General features: G+C 38.6%; 1 protein-coding gene across 1 annotated transcript; it reads left to right on the top strand.

Annotated features, from left to right (window-relative positions):
• Positions 1–1,212: 1,212 nt before the first annotated feature.
• On the top strand, positions 1,213–19,199 carry TMBIM4 (transmembrane BAX inhibitor motif containing 4). The gene is made up of 7 exons (XM_059683521.1): positions 1,213–1,486; positions 9,583–9,691; positions 10,927–11,032; positions 13,303–13,336; positions 15,963–16,080; positions 18,221–18,266; positions 18,946–19,199. Exons 1-7 carry the CDS (start codon positions 1,390–1,392, stop codon positions 19,147–19,149), a joined length of 714 nt encoding a protein of 237 aa, XP_059539504.1. The 5' UTR covers positions 1,213–1,389; the 3' UTR covers positions 19,150–19,199.
• The last annotated feature ends 509 nt before the right edge of the window (positions 19,200–19,708 follow it).

The following is a 19,708-nucleotide window of genomic DNA, read 5'->3' as shown; positions in this document are numbered from 1 at the left end:
CTGGGGCCCTAGTCGGGGATTCTGTAAGAGGCAAGCAACTGATGTCCTGATGTCTCTCACATTAGTTTCTGTCTTTCTCCCTCCCTTCCACTCTGTAAAAAAAAAAAAAAAAAAAAAAAAAAAAAATCAATGCAAAAATGTCCTCAGGTGAGGATTAACCAAAACAAACAAACACCTATCCCCAGTGTGATTATTGTAGGAGATATGAAGTATTTGTTGAATTAATGCAGTGGTTCTCAACCTTCCTAATGCCGCGACCCTTTAATACAGTTCCTCATGTCGTGGTGACCCCCAATTTCATTGTTACGAATTGAACATAATTAAAGCATAGTGATTAATCACAAAACAATATGTAATTATATATGTGTTTTCCGATGGTCTTAGGCGACCCCTGTGAAAGGGTCATTCGACCCCCAAAAGGGTCGCGACCCACAGGTTGAGAACCGCTGGACTAATGGGAAGGGATGGGACTTCGCTTTCTAACTGTTTTAGCAACTCTACTAGCCAGAGGGTTTATTTTAATTTTAATTGATTGATTACTTTATTTTTTAAAATATATTTTATTGATTTTTTACAGAGAGGAAGGGAGAGAGATAGTTAGAAACATCGATCAGCTGCCTCCTGCACACCTCCTACTGGGTATATGCCCGCAACCAAGGTACATGCCCTTGACCGGAATCGAACCTGGGACCCTTCAGTCCGCAGGCGGACACTCTATCCACTGAGCCAAACCGGTTAGTGCTTGATTGATTACTTTAGGAAGGGAGCGAGAGAAACACCAGTGTGTCGTTCCGCTTATTATGCGCTCTTTGGTTGCTTCTTGTCTGTGCCCTGACGGGGGATCCAACCCGCAACCTGGCTGTATCAGGAGGTCCTAACCCACCGCGCTGGGCGCTGCCTGTCAGGGCCCCTCAACACCCACCTCTGGGCGCCCTGGCCCTGCTGCGGGCCGGCGCTCCTCTGCCACAGCCAAGGAAGGTTTAAAGGGTTCCATTCTGCCAGGGCACCTCTTAGGTTTCGGTTTGATCCCCGGTGGGGGCGGCCGGGAGGCAGCCAATCCATGTTTCTCTATCACATGGATGTTTCTCTGTCTCTCAAAACCAATAAAAACATATCCTCCGGTGAGGATTTAAAAAAAAAAAAAAAAGGCTGTTGAGGAACATCTGAGAGAAGTGTCCCTTCACCTGACGCCGAGCACGCACCCGCCTTCCGGCACCCTAACCCCCGCAGCCTTCCTGGAGCCGCGCTGAGACCGGCGCTCGGATTGGCCGCGGCCGCTCGCGGAAGCGGCCGGCGCTCGGGGCGGACTGCGCTCAGGAAGTGACCGAGGGCCGTTGAGGTCCGTGCGCTCCGCGTCATTCCGCGGGGAGCTGCGGTTCCACTGCCGACATGGCCGACGCCGATCCCCTCTACCCCCGCTCCTCCATCGAGGACGACTTCAACTATGGCAGCTGCGTGGCCTCCGCCAGCGTGCACATCCGCATGGGTAGGTCGCCCTCCCGGGCTCGCCGGGCCCTGCTGCTGCGCAGTCGCCCCGGGAGGCGGATGTCCGGGTTCCCAGGGAGAGCGCCCCCCGCGCCGGCTCCGGGAGAGCGGGGTCCGGGCGGGGAAGCACGTCGCCCCGCCTCCCCTCGGGGCTGCCGGGCCGGAGCGGAGCGGAGCGCAGCGCGGGTCCTGCGCGGGGCTCGGAGGGGAGAGCCGCCCAGGGAGGCCTCCGAGCTGGGAGCTGAGAAAACGAAACTGGAGCCCTTCCTCCTTGAACCCTGTCGTCTCCGGGGTAGAAAGGGACAGATGAAAGCCTCAGCAGCCGTGCTGGGGCATCTTTAAGTGAGAAGATACCAGAGGTTACTTTTCACAGTGAAAATAAGTTTATTGTGTAATCAGTATTGTGTAATCAGTATTGTGTAACCGTTGTGATGTATTGTGTAATCACTGTGGTTACACAAAACCTGCATTGAGTTATCTGCTGGGATGTTTGTGCTGTAGGGCATGTGAACGCATTTTATTTTATTTTTTATATTGTTACTGATTTTTAGAGAGGGAGAGGGAGAAACAAGAGCTGATGTGAGAGTAGAACATCTATATCCGCTGCCCCCTGCACGCCCCCTACCGGGGATCCAGCCCGCAACCTGAGGAGGCACTATCAACTGAGCCACACCCGCCAGGGCACGCATTTTATGTTTATTTATTTATTAATTAGAGAGAGAGAGAGAGAGCAACATCAATCTGTTGTTCCACCTATTTATATTTCATTGGGGATCCCACCGCAACCTTGGTGTAACTGGATGATGCTGAGTCTAACTGACTGACTACCCAGCCAGGGACTGTGTGAATGCATTTTAATTTTTCTATCTGTGTCCTTTGCTGGATTATAAGATCTGTGAGGGCAGGAACCATATCTATTCTTGTTCATTATTTTCTCTGTAGGAACTAGAACTCAACATAGGTTTGAGTATTATTGGGGCAGGTGCTGGAAATAGTTGATTTCTAAGTCAATCAAAATACCATATTAGTTTTAAATTATTCCATATCTAGTGGGCAGAAATTATTCTAAATTTAAAATACTCAGTTTTGCGTGGCTGGCATGGCTCAGTGGTTGAGCATCGACCTATGAACCAGGAGGTCACGGTTCAATTCCTGGTCAGGGCACATGCCCGGGTTGCGGGCTTGATCCCCAGTGTGGGGCATGTAGGAGGCGGCCGATCAGTGATTCTCTCTCATCATTGATGTTTCTATCTATCTCTCCCTCTCCCTTCCTCTCTGAAATCAATAAAAATATATTAAATAAATAAAATGCTCAGTTTCATTTAAGTGGAATTCATTGCCCCCTCTAGTTTAGCCTGTTGATGACAGAAGCTGCCCCAGATTTTCATCCTGACTGGGCAGCTGGAACTTGTTCTGGAAAAGGAATTATGGAGCTCTGATGCACTAAGAATCATGATCTCTAGCAACTATATTTCTGGAATTGAATTTTGAATTATTTTGGCAAGTTTTTGTTTTTAATTAAAAATTTTTTAATTGTGGTAAAATACACATAACATTAAACATTTACCACCTTGACCATTTTTAAGAGTACTAAAGTTCAGTAGTATTCAGTATTATTCACATTGTGAAAATAATCTCCAGAACTTTTCATCTTGCAAAACTCTACACCCATCAAGGAACTTCCCATTTCCCCCCTCCCCTGGCAACTACCTTTCTATCGTCTGTTTCTATGAATTTGGCCATTCTAGATATCTCATATAAGTGGAATCATACAGTATTTGTTTTTTTGTGATTCGCTTCAGTTAGCATGTTTAGGGTGCATCCCTGTTACAGAATGTCTCAGATATTTCCTTTTTAAGGCTGAATAATATTCCATTTCTATGTATAGAACATACAAATATGTTTTTGGGACCTTGCTTTCAATTCTTTTGGATATGTACCCAGAAGTGGAATTGCTGGATCAAATGTGTTTTGGTGAAAAACCTGTTTTTCCATTGGGAAAAGCCCAGTTCTTTCTCCTGTGTTTCTCTTTTACTTCTCACATTGAACACTTCTGACATTTCTGGTCACCAAATGTGAGGTGGGTTTTTTTTTTCAAATGTGAGTTTTTCCCCCCAATACCAAGCAGTTCTTTGTGATACCATCTGAGTGTCCTACTATTTAACTCAATTCTGACTAGTGTTAGATCCCACAGGTTAGGGGTTCAGTCCCTCAATACTGCTCCCACCCACTTCAGATGCGTCACAAGTAGTAGGTCCCCAGCTTCTGTCTGAGTTGACCACAAATTAGAGGTCCCCAAGACTCCCTCCTCAGGTGTGATAGTTTACTCGAGTGGCTAACAGAACTCAGGGAAACCAGTTCATTAAAGGATAGAGATGAACAGCCAGATGGAGTACATATGGCAAGCCTGTTGGGATGGTCCCAAGCACAGGAGCTTTTGGCTCCATGCAGTTGGAGTGTTCGCCCTCCCAGATAAATTCACCAACCAAGAATTTAACCCCACAATACTGGGATTTTGGGAGGCTTCCTCATGTAGGCATTTAACTGCATTTTCAGCCCTTTTCCCTTCTCAAGAAAATGGGGGTTGGGCTGAAAATTCCACCTTCTAATCATAGCTTGATCTTCCTGTGCCTGGCCCTTGTCCAGGAGCCATCCAGAAGCCAACCCAAAGCCACTCAGAACAAAGGCACCCTTATCACCCAGGACATTACAAGGGACCAGCCATGTTAGGAGCCAGGGTCAAAAACCAGTATTAGAACATGCACCAAGTGCTCTTATCACTCAGGAAATTAGAAGGATTTCATGAGCTCTGTGTCAGGACCCAGAGACAGAGACCAATATATATTTCCTATTTTCTTACAATATGGTAATTCTATTTTTAAGTTTTTGAGGAACCACCATACTGTTTTACATAGAGGCTCTGGACCATTTTATATTCTCATCAACATTGCACAAGGGTCCAAACTCAGCAACATTTATTTTGTTTGTTTAAATAGCCATCCAAATGGGTGTGAGATACCTCATTGCGATTTTAATTTGCATTTCCCTAATAATTAGTGATGTTGAACATCTTTTCATATACTTATGGGCCATTTTTATATCTTCTATGAAGAAATGTCTTTTTGCCTATTTTGTTTTGATGAGCTTTATTTTTTAAAGCAGTTTTAGATTCACCGCAAAATTAAATGTGGAAAGTACCGGTGTACCGGTTAATAATGCAGATTTTGTAATCAAAGAAAAATGATAATTTCAAGAGAAACATCAAAAGTGCTTTATTCAAAGTAATGTCCATCGCTGGCTACACATTTCCCCCATCTTTCAGGTAATTTGTGGATACCGTCCCAATAGAACTTTTCTTGTTTTGAGGCAAACCATTCAGAGACCCAGTTTTCCACTTCTTCGTATGTTTTGAAGTCCTGCTCAGAAAGTGCATGTGCCATCGACCGAAACAAGTGATAATCTGAAGGAGCAAGGTCTGGTGAATACGGTGGGTGGGTTAATACTTCCCAGGCAAGATCTTTTAATGTGTCTTTTAACTGGTTTTGAAGTGTGTGATGGCGTGTCATCATGAAGCAAAATTACTTTGACGTGTCTCCTGGCCCATTCTGGTCGTTTTATGACCAAAGCGTGGTTCAAGTTGATTATTTGTTGTCGGTAGCGATCAGTATTAACGGTTTCACCTGGTTTTAGAAGCTCATAATACACCACACCTTCCTGATCCCACCAAACGCAGAGCATTGTCTTGTTTCCGAAGTGATTTGGCCTTGCAGTCAATGTTGATGGTTGACCTGGATCAACCCATGATTTTGTGCATTTGGGATTCTCAAAATAAATCCACTTTTCATCACCAGTCACAATTCGATGCAAAAAAGACTTTCTTTCGTGCCGTTGAAGCAACATTTTACTGATGACTTTTCGGTTTTCCATTTGTCTTTCGTTCAGTTGATGTGGCACCCATTTTCCTTCCTTTAAAATCTTTCCCATTGCTTGTAAACGATCAGAAATTGTTTGCTGAGCAACGTTTAATCTTTCTGCAAGTTGTTTTTGAGTTTGACACGCATCTTCATCCAATAATGCTTGTAATTGTTGGTCTTCAAATTTTTTCGGTTGACCTGGACGTTCTTTGTCTTTCACATCGAAATCATCACTTTTAAAGTGTTTAAACCAACGTTCACAAGTATCTTGAGATGGAGCATGTTCACCATAAGCTTCCCGAAGTATACGGTAACTTTCAGCAGCACGTTTCTTCAAAATAAAGTAATGAATTAAAACTTCCCGCAAATGCTCTTTTTTTGGCACGAAATTCGACATTTTTTAAGTATAAAAATATCTATGATGTTAACACCTTCAGCAAGTTTGACATGAAGTTTTGAAGCTTGCTGTCAATACAACAAAATAGCATACATATCAAATTGCATATATATCAACATATATGTAACTCCATCTATTGAAAGAAATCCGCATTACAGAGAGTTCCCATATACCCTTGCCCAGACACACTCCAAGCCTCCCCCATTATCAACATCCTGTACCAGACTGGTACATTCGTTACAATCCATGAACCTACACTGACACATCATTATCTCCCAAAGCCCATAATTTACATTAGGGTTCATTCTAGGTGTTGTACATTCTTTGGGTTTTGATAAATGTATAATGACTTACACCTACCTTTACAGTATCATACAGAATAGTTTCACTATCTTAAAAATCCTCCATGCTCTCCCCATTTATCCCTCCCTTCCACCAACCCCTGAAACTGAATGCCACAAAGTTTTGCTCAGAATTTTTGTGATAAAAATATTGTCAGTTTCCCTGGAATTACAATCCTGAAATAATATACACCCATGATTTACAGAAAACTAAGTTTAAAAACACTTGTCTAAAATAACATTGTTCTTACCTGGCTGGGTGGCTTAGTGGTTGAGTGTCAACCCATGAACCAGGAAGTTACAGTTCGATTCCTGGTCAGGGCACATACCTGGGTTGCAGACTGGATCCCCAGTAGGGGGAGTGGGAGTGCAGGAGGCAGCTGATAGATGATTCTCTCTCACCATTGATGTTTCTCTCTCTGTCCCTCCTTTACCCTCTCTAAAATAAATAAAAGCATATAAATAAAATAGCATGGTTCTTTGCAGTGAAGCTCCGGGACTAGAAACCAGATTTCATAAATCCCTAAACCAGATTTCATAATTTCTACCTCTCTGCATACCTAAACTGTTTTTAAAGAAAAATTAGTCTTATATTTATTTCTGTATGTCTTATGTCACTATGACAATACTGATCTAAATAACCCAAAACTCAATGAACATTTACTCATTCATGAATATTTAAATTATGCTGGAGCATTTTACTTAGGAGCCCTGGGAATTAGGCTGGTAACTGAGCTGACTACATTTGTATTAAAAAGTGGTTCTCAGCTGTCTCTGGTCCTTTACCAATTAATAAGTAAAAAAGAAATGTTCCAGCCCTAGCTGGTTTGGCTCGGTAGATAGAGCATCAGCCTGCAGACTGAAGGGTCCCAGGTTCGATTCCAGCCAAGGGCACATGCCTGGGTTGCGGGCTCCATCCCCATTAGGGGGTGTGCAGGAAGCAGCCAATCAATGATTCTCTCTCATCATTGATGTTTGTATCTCTCCCTTCCCTTCCTCTCTGAAATCAATAAAAAAATATATATTTTTTAAAAAAAGGAAAGAAATGTTCCACCTGTTTTTTAAAGCAAAATTAAGCTGACTGTAATGTGTACATTTTCTGGAAAATAATTTTGTTATATTATAAATATAAAATGTCAAGGCTCCTTGTTGGAAAACAACAAATCATGAAGCTACAGAAAAATTATGGGAGAATGAATTTTTGAGTACAGTCTCTACCTTGAGCACTTTTACAGTGCCAATTAAGTTTATATAGTCAGTTATATATGAAATATATTATAGCCTATTAAACTAGTCTATTTTAGCAATATGCTATATGTATATTTTTGAAACACTAACACATACTATTTTATAGACTCAGGAGAATGTTATAATTTATGGGATTATATATACTTTACTGCAATTTTGTATTTTCACTTAATATCTTTTACATGTAAAAATAGCAGTACAGTGTGTCTCAGTTGGTTGAGCATCGTTCCAGTTTAATTCCCAGTCAGGGCACATGCCCAGGTGTGGGCTCAATCCCAATAGGGGCATGCAAGAGGCAGCTGATCAATGGTTCTCTCATCGATGTTTCTCCCTCTCCCTTTCTCTCTCTAAAATAACAAAATATGTATTTTAGAAAAATCACAGTACACAATAGCCTTTTAATGGCAGTGGTCTTACCTAGTATGTGTGTACCACAATTAATTTAATCATACCCTCTTGATGGATATTTAGGTTATTTTTTTGTATTCCTTCAACTAGTGCTTTAGGGAACATCTTTCCATAACTCTGTAAATTTCTGCAAGTGTTGCTCTAGGACAGCCGTGGGCAAACTACGGCCCGCGGGCCGGATATGGCCCGTTTGAAATGAATAAAACTAAAAAAAAAAAAAAAAAAAAAGACCGTACCCTTTTATGTAATGATGTTTACTTTGAATTTATATTAGTTCACACAAACACTCCATCCATGCTTTTGTTCCGGCCCTCCGGTCCAGTTTAAGAACCCATTGTGGCCCTTGAGTCAAAAAGTTTGCCCACCCCTGCTCTAGGATAAATTTTTAGAAGTGAAATTAATGGGTCAAAAGAGTATGTATATTTTAAATTTGATTGATATCATTAATTATCCTCCAATTGATGTTTCTCTCCCCTTCTCTCTCTCTCTCTCTCTCTCTCTCTCTCTCTCTCTCTCTGAAATCAATGAAAACATATCCTTGGGTGAAGATAAAAAATAATTAAATAAAAAAAAATGTGATTAGAAGTATGGTTAGGGTAAACTGGGAGCATGAGGAAGAACATTTAATTCAGACTGGGGAAATGAGAAAGGCTGAATCTTGAAAGGTGACTAGCAGTTAGCTAAGGGATGAGGGATGTTATCATCAGTACTAGAGGCTCGATGCATGAAATTCATGCAAGAGTAGGCCTTCCTTCCCCTGCCTGCCAGCACCGGCTTCCCTCTGGCACCCAGGACCCCGGCTTCGTCTGGAACAGTGGTTCTCAACCTTCTGGCCCTTTAAATACAGTTCCTCATCTTGTGCCCCCAACCATAAAATTTTCATTGCTACTTCATAACTGTAATGTTGCTACTGTTATGAATCGTAATGTAAATATCTGATATACAGGATGGTCTTAGGCGACCCCTGTGAAAGGGTTGTTCGCCCGCCAAAGGGGTCGCGACCCACAGGTTGAGAACCGCTGGAGGTCGTCTGGAAGGCCATCCAGCCTAATTAGCATATTTTGCTTTTATTATTATAGATGTTTACATAGAGGAGGTGGGAACTGTTGTTAATGTTTTATTTGTGAAGCTGCTGGTGAGTCGGGTGTTCAGTGTATTACTTATATTATCCGTATATCAGAAGACTAAGTATTTTTAAATCTTTAGGCCTTGGAGTTAATTTATGGATGTTGATAAAATATTCTGAAAGTAAGAATTTCTATTGTATAAAAACTAGAGGCAGAGGTTCTATAAGTGAGAAATAAAAATGGGTGAGTGAAAGTTATGTTTATATATTGTTTGCCTTTTAAGGGGAAGTTCATTTTAGGGAAACATTTGTACTGCTTGGAAATTAAGATTTCTTCTTAAATTTATATGTAAACACATGCTTTCTGTTCCTGCATTTCAGTTTCAAGATAGAATTAATCCTTTTAAGTGTTCTGTTTTTTAATCTTTTGTTGTACCACTGCTATTTACAAATATGCATTCAATGCTTTCTTTTTATATTGATGGAAAAACATTTACATTCTGGCCCATTAATTTTTTTTTAAGTTGCTGCTTCTTGGAAGACAGTTCCCACTTAACAATTTTTTCCCCTTTGGAAGCATTTTCTTTAAGTTTCAGTTACAGATAACATTATTTGGATTAATATTTAAGAAATACATATACAAATTTAATAAGACATTTGATCTTGCTGTTCTATGACAAATGTTTAAGAAAATAGTTATGTATGATTTTTTTTCTTTTCTAGCCTTTCTAAGAAAAGTCTACACCATCCTTTCTCTGCAAGTTCTCTTAACTACAGTGACATCTGCAATTTTTTTATACTTCGAGTCTATACGGACATTTGTACATGAAAGGTAAGACGATTCTGAATCACTTTCAGCCACTGCTTATGATCAAAAGGGAATAAGCAAAGTTCTTTATTTTCTATTCTCTTTTATGTTTGAATGTAAAAGTGTTTATTAACTCTTGTAAATAACATTAGTTTTGTTTTGATAAATATTCTATAACATGGTATTTACCTCTCAACTTTTTAGTTTACAGTTTTATAGGTTTAAACCCCCTTATTTCCTGGAATTGTATTAAGAATTTTTACTGTATACAGTTTTTAGTCTTAATTTTTTGCTTTTATTAGACTTATGCCTTGTCCCCAAAGCCTAATAGAGCACTTGAAAAATAAAGGTATTTAACTAATGTGTTTTTAAGTCATCTTAGTATTGGATCAGGCCTATAATTTCACTGAAAAGTTTTCAAAGGCACTCCATATGATTTGTCCCAAATTTGTTTAAGACCTGACCTCCAGAATAATTATTTTTATGGCTAAAAGTAATATAGAATCTTTATATTAAAGGAAAGGAAAAATAAGGAATGAATATTTTCTTAGGAGTAGATAATTTCTATCCTCCCTTCCCCTACAAAAGGAAAGTCTTGAACTATTTGTTTGCAATTGGGCTAAAGATCTTTAATTTAAATTACAGCTATGTAGTAAATACCTAAAAAAGTAGTTAGGTATAAAATTTGTTTATTGTTCAGCCGATGTGGCTCAGTGGTTGAGCTTCGACCTATGAACCAGGAGGTCGTTTTGATTCCCAGCCAGGGCACATGCCCGGGTTGTAAGGCTTGATTCCCCAGTGGGGGCGTGCAGGAGGCAGCCGATCAATGATTCTCTTTCATGATTGATGTTTCTATCTCTTGCTTCCTCTCCCTTCCTCTCTGAAATCAATAAAAACATATTTAAAAATTTTGTTTAAAGATTTAAAAAATTTTTTTAGTATTTAATAGCTTTTCTTTGTAATTTGGTTAAAAAAGCAATTGCAAAATTTATTCAAATATGATGTTCATGAAGTAAAAAGGAAAAGTCTTCCCCTTGCATTGTGAGCTCTTTTCTTTGTCCTGTTACTCCTTTCCATCTCATACTCCTCAGATTTCCCAGATGGAAAAATAATTTCTTTTGACAAGTTGGTGTGGATCCGTCCAGATTGTTTTTTCTACTTTCACAAACACATAAAATAGACACATTTTATTAAATTTTGTAATATTATTTATGCTGTATTTTTTTTAACTTTAAACTGCTTTTAATTTTGTCTTTCAGTCCTGCCTTAATTTTGGTGTTTGCCATTGGATCTTTGGGTTCAATTTTTGCATTGATTCTAAATAGACATAAGCATCCCCTTAACCTGTACCTGCTTTTTGGATTTGTGAGTACTTTGACAATATCTGTCCCTTTAACATTTATTACTGAGTTTTAAATGTTCTTACTTAATTGAATGCATATATGTAAACTAACAGAATTTATAATCTCCTAGTCTGTAAAGATTTTTGAACTTTTGTCAGTTTCAAAGTTTTTCTGTCAATATTATGATATAGTGGAAAAAGTAATGAATTGGAATCACGTGACCTGGCTTTGCCACTATCCGGTTATGTGACATTTGGCAGAGCATTTAGCCTTTCTGTACCTAAGTTTTCTCATGTGTAATGTGAAAATATTAAAGTAGATTATCCCTTTGATACTTTCTACTCCTAATATTCTATGCTTTTATTTGGTAAGAAATTACATTTTGGCCTTAATTTCATAAGCCTTAAATTGAAATCTTTATGATTAATTCCTTGGTTTATTTTTGTCTAATGACTCTGGTTCTTTTAAAGGACCACTTTGTTCAATTGATGTGCTTTACCTAATAACTTGTTTCAAAATCATTGTTGGGGGAACTAAGTTTAAGTCACATTTGTTTCAAATATTTGTGAAAATGAAAACCCAAACTACTACCTATAAAAACTCAATCTTAGAATCTGACCAGAATGAGTTGGTAAGGCCTCAAGTTATATATTTTAAAAATTACTTTTCCCATTTTTATATCCAGTGTGATTTGAGTTCTGACTTAAAATGTACATCAAAATCTTCCAAACTTCTATTAAGAATATTTATAGTCAAATAAGATTGAAAATGCTATTCATCAGATTAAATTGCCTTTAAGAAAGTTTTATGAATTCTGATCGCACCTTTTTGTTAATATTATGAAAGAAAAGTTCACGACTTTGAAAATTTGTTATAGGAAAGGTTATCCCACAGCCCAGCCTGCACCCTCTCCAATCTGGGACCCCTTGAGGGATGTCCGGTGGGATCAGGCCTAAACGGGCAGTCAGACATCCCTCTCACAATCTGGGACTGCTGGTTCCCAACCACTCGCCTGCCTGCCTGATTGCCCCTAACCCCTGCCAGCCTGATCAACCCCTAACCACTCCCCTGCCAGCCTGATAGATGCCTAACTGCTCCCCTGCTGGCCCGATTGCCCCTAACTGCCCTCCCCTGCTGGCCATCTTTGACCACATGGGGGTAGCCATCTTGTGTTGGAGTGATAGTCAATTTGCATATTACCTCTTTATTATATAGGATGTGGCAGTGACTTCATTGACTCCACATCCATGTACAGTTTCTAATACCATTTTTTCTCTGGTCCTAATGATTTCTTGATTTTAGGTAGGGAAGGGTAACAGGGAGTGTTTCTGTGTACGATTATAAACCACTACTGATACTGCTGACTTTGCTTTTATGATATGGTCTCTCAGATGACTGAGACAAATCTATGGTAAAGTAAGCATATAAAAAAAGTAAAGATATATAGTTAAGAGAAAAGAAACTAGAGCTACTTGTGATATGGTTTAAAACAAGGTTTATTTCTCTTTCATGTAAAAAATATGAATGACTGTTTAGTGGAGTTGTCAGAGGTCCAGGTACCTGCTAAGGTTCAGATATTCCTAACGTGTCACATGGTATAAGATGTTCAGTATCATATCCATATTCCATCTAGTTATTTAAGAAAAGGGAGGAAGCCTCTTTACTTTTAGAAGTTGTACATGTCTCTACTCACATTCTGTTGGCTGGAATATAGTCCTGGCCAGATCTAGCTGTAAGGGATACTGAAAAATAGAATGTTTAATAAAAGCAGGTAAAAATGTGTGTCCAGGTAAAAATTCTGTTACTAGGGAAGAAAGAGAGAATATTGTGAGAAAGTTTTAAGATTGCCACACCAAAGTTCTACCTATATATTTAGTATTAAATTAATTAGTAATTTAATATAAATGTTTAATATTCCTATGTTTAAGTGAGATATTTGTTTTTATAAATGTGCACATGATTTGCAATTTCATTTTTATTTACATTACACAAAGTGAGAAAAATAGAATTTTTGGTACTATTTCTATAATTTTCCTCTTACAGATATGAAATATCTAGTTAGAGTTTAAGGAGTGATGGTATCACAATTAGAATCTAAATATTCTCACTCAATATACTGAGGTCTCATTTTTATATGATGGGCTTATTATCTGTCCCATATACTTTACAAGGCTGCTCTGAAGCTAAAATGAGATCATACATACGGAATCACATTGAACTAGAAATTAGAACCATGTACATGACAGTATAAATTTCACATGCATTTATGTAATTTCAATTTCTTTTTCTTAGACACTGTTGGAAGCTCTGTCTGTGGCCTGTGTTGGTAAGCCATAATTATTCTCCTATGTATTACAGTTACTTTTTAATATGGATAAGTATTCTGGATAAAAGGATTTGGGACTAAAGCTTAACATCATGGAATGTCATATTTCAAAAATATGGTATAGACTAAAAAATTCCTAAAATATAGGCAAAAATTAAATGTTTATACTTTACATAGTTCAACTGAGCTTAGAGGGAGTGGAAAAGAATTAGAAAAACAGTAGGAATGTAGAATAATATTCATTTGTGTTTATTCATTTATAAAAATAAGACAATCTTTTCTGTAATTTAAAGGGCCCTTAGAGGAGCTGATGATATGTTTTGAGCCAGGTACTTTCATCACAAGCTCAGCTGCTTTTCCTTTTTTTAATATATTTTTATTGATTTCAGAGAGGGAGAAAGACAAAAATATCAGTGATGAGAATCTGCCTCCTGCAACACATGGGCACGTGCCCTAACCTGGAATTGAATCGTGACCTCCTGGTTCATTGGTTGATGTTTAGCCACTGAGCCATACTGGCCAGGCTTTTTTTTTTTTTTTTTTTTTATGAGCTCAGCCTCTTAAATTGTCTGCATCAAACTATACTTTATCATGATACTAGAGGCCCAGTGCAACAGTGCATGAATTTGTGCATGGGTGGGGTCCAGCCAGCCTGGCCCCAATTGGGGCAGATCAGGGCAAGGCTTGGCGGGAGGTTGGCCAGCCGGCCCACCCTGATCGGGGCCCATCAGGGCCAGGCCGGCTGCGGGGAGGGGTCGCAGGCGATTGGCCAGCGGGCCCCGGCCTTGATTGGGGTCAGGGGGGGCTGACCAGGGGGCCTATCAGGGGTCAGCAACCAGGGGAAGGGCTGTGGGAGGTTGGCCAGCCCCACCCCCAATTGGTGTGGTGGGGGCGATCAGGGGTGGAGCTGGCTGGGGGGAGGGGCCGCAGGTCAATCGGGGTGGTGGGGGCCCATTGGGGGTGGGGCCGGGTGGGAAGAGAGGCTGCAGGAGGTTGGCCAGCTGGCCCCGCCCCCTATTGGGGTGGGTGGGGCGATCAGGGGCGGGGCCAGCCAGGGGAAAGGGCCACGGGGTGGGGTGGGTGGGTTGGCTGGCTGCTCTGCCCTTGATTGGGGTGGGAGAGGCCGATCAGGGGCAGGGCCGGCTGGGGGAGAGGGGCCATGGGAGATTGGCTGGCTGGCCCCTTCCCCCCATTGGGCGGGTTGGCTGGCTGGCTGCAGTGGGTGTCATAGCAACTGGTCGTTTCAGTCTTTACGTTCTGGTCACTGGTTTTTTTGTTGTTTTTGGTCACTGGTTTTTTATATATATAGATCTCATCTTTTCTCAAATGGCCCCACAAAAAAACAGTAGTAATTTCTGTTTTGTATTTGGTGTTAAATGTGTTTGAAAGGAATGTCTTTTATAATTACTTGATGTACCCTATTTAATGCCTCAAGTAAAAAAATTTATGATTAACAGTAAAAATTATGATTGTTTCAAAATGATAACCTGGGGTATCAAAAGGCTCAGTATAAACCATTACTCTCAATAAACTGTTAATCCTTATGGTTAATATATTTATCTCTTCCTATCTTGTCAATACTTTTTTTAACTTTTGATGCCAGTTTATTGAATTTATGTATTGTTTGGTAATTACCTTTTATAAAATAATTAGAATATAAGAAAATAGTAAGTACTAAAATAGGACTGAAATTTTATAACACAGGAAGTGTTAATATTTACTTGTTAGATTTATTATCTATTAATGTTACTTACTATTAATGTTTTTATCAAATCCATCTCTGCCCTCCCTGACTCCCACCATTTGTAAGGGATATAGGAAAGAGATTTATTTCAAGGGTATTGGAATTGGGGGTAGAAATACGTAGAGAGGATAATCTGAGAACATCTTACACTGAAATTACTGACAAGAAGCAAAAGTGATTTCATGTTTTATCTTTCTGCGTTCACCTTCCTAATCCTGTAATGGCATAAATGGAGAAATTACAATAATTTAGCGTTTAGGAATAGAAAGAGCTTGGATGATTAATCCCTGAAAAATTAAAAATAACTTACGTGGTTTGGGGTTCAAAGCAGTTAACTTCCTTTAAAGAGGTTATAATTTATCATTTTCTTAAAATGTTAAGCAGTTGTATTGCAATAGCCATATTCGATCCATGAACTGGGTACAATTAACCAGGTGATTGCTAGAACTGCTATATACTATCCAGGAATTCCTGGCCAGCCACAGAACCCAGAATCCTCTCTATTGATATCTAAGCCATAATGGACAATCACTGCAGATAGTGATTAATTGCATCTAGAACAGGGGTAGGGTGAGAATTGTTCCTCCATACCCCCAAAACTCCTAACTGGCTAGCTGTGTAATCTCCAGTCATTTCTTTAACTCAGAATAATGTGACCTCCTTATTTTGCATTGATGAATATTTTGGAGCCTAGTTATTGCATTATGGAGGTAGTCTTACTGTACCAATCAATACTCAAGGCTGAATAAGGAATCTTTTCTTAGTTCTTATTGGCATGTAGTATGAGAAAATAAAGCATTTTGGTTAAGACCCAGAAAGAAAGCTGTTTTATATTGAGTATATTTATATGCACTTTTAATCTGTTTTTTTTTTTAATTTTAGTTACTTTCTATGATGTGTATATTATTCTCCAAGCTTTTGTACTGACTACTGCAGTATTTCTTGGTTTGACTATGTATACTCTACAATCTAAGAAAGATTTCAGCAAATTTGGAGCAGGGTAAGTAATATATTCATGGCTATGATAGATATCTTTAATATTATAGTTTTGAGAGAAGTGCTATACTGTTAGTTTTGAATACTGCCTTTTAAAGTGGAGCACAATGAAAGGTCATCTCTTTGAGTTATAGGATCCTACTCTCCCAGAACATTCAAGGGCATGGAAACTGGCTTTGAGTCATTTCCTTCCCCTCTATGTTGAAAAGGAAGTGAATGCTAAAATAAATTAGCTTTCTAGAGAGTAGGCTTCTGTACTTTATGAATGGTATGGAATTTGCCTAAATTATTTAGGTTTTTGTCTTAACATAAATGTTACCAAAACCATCCAAAACCTTGGTGAAAGCAAGATTTTGGAGATGTCTGCATGAACCTTAAAATCTTTTTGATCCATTTGATTAACCTCTATCCTTCTTCAAACTAATAGATATATGGGAATGATCCTTTTTATTAGGATAATAGTACTGTGTTAAGAATGAATAGACTCTTTTTTTCTAAAATCACTCTGGCTTCTTGTTGACACAAATAATCACCCAACCATTTACTGTTCTTTTTCCTGTTACAACACTAAAATTTTACAAAACTGTACTCTTGTAACCCCCCTCCCCCCCCCCCCCCCCCACACACACACACTCCTTTATTCCCCTGGTAATCCAGATGATCAGAAATCTGTTGGGATAAAATATAGCTGGTTAGACAACACTGATAATTGTGCAAGATGAATAGTTTTATTAAAATGGAGTTTGATTTAGGGAAACATAACATGTTCTTTTTTTATTCTTATTTTTTGGGGAAAGGCGGTTTCATATATATATATATATATATAATGAAAGGTTTGCTCTCTTCTTTCTATTCCGAACTCTAATTGCTCCCCTCCTTCCCATCCATTTTACTATAGTCTCTAGAACTCCTGGTAAATAATCTTCCCTATATTTCAGCCCCTTCATAACATCTTCTTTCTTCTTCCTTATCTCAGCTGAGACGTGATTCCTCCCTGAGAACTGTTCTCTAGCCACTCATTCCCCCACACCCTATATAGGGTAGGGGTGGGGGTTACTATTAAAAACTGCTTTAGTCTCCTGATGCCACTTTTCATTATTCCTTCAGCATTATAGGAATTCACTGCATTAAGGCTTATGCTTTCTGGTGATACACATCCTACCCTTCCTCATTACTGTCATTGATCCCCTTTTCGGTCAAGCCTCCTCATTCTTTGAAGACTGTAGCATCAAACTACATGTTAGGCCCATCCATCACCTTTGCCTCTCAATATCTCTGGACCTCTTCTACTGCAGGAACTTTCATTCCCTGCCATGGCCTCTTTGTGGACCTTGCAATCACTAAGGATTATTCCATTGCTGAAATCTTAGGCCAAACGTCATACTTTTTCTTCAACCTTGTCCTTCTAACTCTCTAATTTCTTTACTCCCACAACACCTATCTACTATGCCAGTTCTTCAGCTACTGTTATTGTTGTAATAGTGTCCTTTATCTCAGACCTAGGAGTCTCTTGTGTTCTACTAGCATCCACAAAATTGTGCTAGGGTCACTTATTTGCTTGTAAGTAAGGTAAATCTCACATGCTCTATAGTTCTTAATCCCAACTTCCCATATTCTTGGTGCAGAAACTTTGGCGTTTCCCCAGGGTTTAGGTATGAAAAGACAAGTCCTGAGTCCCTTTCAGTCCTGAAGGATCTATGCTATGAGGCGGTGAGATACTTCATTCTAACTAAATATGCCAGAGGTAGCCTGAGCTTTATGGCCGTTCCAGCAAGATAACTGAGGCTGGAATCTCATCATATCCTCAGTTCACTACACTGTATTATAATATAGATGTGTATTTAATTTCTGATTTAATTCTGTTGTGGGGCTGTGTGCTTCCTGTGCATTTCAATTGAAAATCTAAAAATTGACACTCTTAACTAGTGTTATGCACCATATAAACAAATGTTGAATAAATAGCTCTTCTTTCAATTTCTGGGTATTCTACATTATTCATTGTATGTTTATGAATTCTTATATTTAAACTATACTTTGACAAATAATAGGATGGATTTATTTCTTCAGAATATGTTGAATGGGTTTACAAAGTTTTTTGTAAGGAACAATATTTATTCTAAATTATTAATATTTTATTTCCATAGACTGTTTGCTGTTTTGTGGATTTTGTGCTTGTCAGGAATCTTGAGGGTGAGTTATTTTAGAATGATAACTTGAAATATAATTCTGGCCATGTCAATATAAATACTATACTCTCAAAAAAGCTGTCAGAGGCATAATCTTAAGATAGGATACTTCATTATAATTATCTGAAACATTTGTATAGAGTGGTTATAAAATTATCTTTTGAAAAATCAAGGTCTTATGTTAATCAGTATTATTGATAGAAAGAAAGATGAACAAATGAGTTTTAAAGGCCCTCATTTGTAATTGCTAACCTCCAAGTGGCACATATCATTATGAAAAAATTTTTTTAGTAGTTTATATTTGGGATGCTACTGTTCAAAGTCAGTGGGTTATCTAGTAGGGGGATATCCATTGATTCAACCAGTCACTCTTTCATCTATCAGAAGCCAGGGTGGACCTGCTTTGCCTTTTTCTACTTTTAACATTTGTATTCAAAGTTGTACAGCATTATTAAATATATAGGTATGTAGTATATGTAACTTAAGAGCAAGTAATTTCAGTATGCTTAATACTGTTCTTACTTATTACTTTAATGTTTTGCCTACAGTTATTTTTTTATATTGTATTCAAAGTTGTACAGCATTATTAAATATATAGGTATGTAGTATATGTAACTTAAAAGCAAGTAATTCCAGTATGCTTAATACTGTTCTTACTTATTACTTTAATGTTTTGCCTACAGTTATTTTTTTATAGTGAGACAGTAGAATTGGTTGTGGCTGCTGTAGGAGCGCTTCTTTTCTGTGGATTCATCATCTATGACACACATTCACTGATGCACAGGCTATCACCTGAGGAGTATGTATTAGCTGCCATCAATCTCTACTTGGATATCATCAATCTATTCTTGCACCTGTTGCGACTTTTGGAAGCAGCTAAAAAGTGACTGAAAACAGGATATGTAAAATGATTAATAAAGTTTCAAACAACTATCAATTATTACTTTATTTGTATGCTATGTACTTCTGAGCTATTACTATACCATAATATAGCAGGATCTTAATATTTTGTTCAGTGAGAAAAAAAATCCATCCCCAGTAAGGGCCACTGTTGGTGTGTAGTTTGCAAGTTCTCCCCATGTCTGTATGGGCTCTCTCTGGATACCCTGGTTTCCTTCCATATCCCAAAGATGAACTGGCACGTCTAAACTGTCCCAGTCAGAGTGAGTGAGGGTATGTGTGCCTTCTGTGATGTGATAGCATCCTGTCCAGGGTTGGTTTCTGCCTTGAGCTGCTAGGGATTTTTTTATTTTATTTAGAAAGGAAAAATTTTAAAAGATAAATTCCAGAGAATTATTCAGAATTGTGTTAAAGTGTTAATGATGTTTCATCATAAAATGTATTAAAAATTAATCTGCTTGAAAGTCAGATATTGTGACATAAAATTAGACATTTTTTTTTAAGTGCAGGTTTCATTTTAAAATTATAACTGTAAACTAGCGGCCA

The sequence above is a fragment of the Myotis daubentonii genome, chromosome 2 (assembly GCF_963259705.1).
Source record: "Myotis daubentonii chromosome 2, mMyoDau2.1, whole genome shotgun sequence".
Taxonomy (NCBI): Eukaryota; Metazoa; Chordata; class Mammalia; order Chiroptera; family Vespertilionidae; genus Myotis; species Myotis daubentonii.
Note: the sequence above shows the minus strand (reverse complement) of the source record. Positions and strands in the feature narration are given on the sequence as shown.

Coding starts and splice junctions, on each gene's coding strand:
- TMBIM4 (XM_059683521.1), top strand. CDS start 1,390: ATGGCCGACGCCGATCCCCTCTACCCCCGCTCCTCCATCGAGGACGAC. Junction 9,692..10,926: donor CGGACATTTGTACATGAAAG/GTAAGACGATTC, acceptor TTTGTCTTTCAG/TCCTGCCTTAATTTTGGTGT. Junction 11,033..13,302: donor TGTACCTGCTTTTTGGATTT/GTGAGTACTTTG, acceptor TCTTTTTCTTAG/ACACTGTTGGAAGCTCTGTC.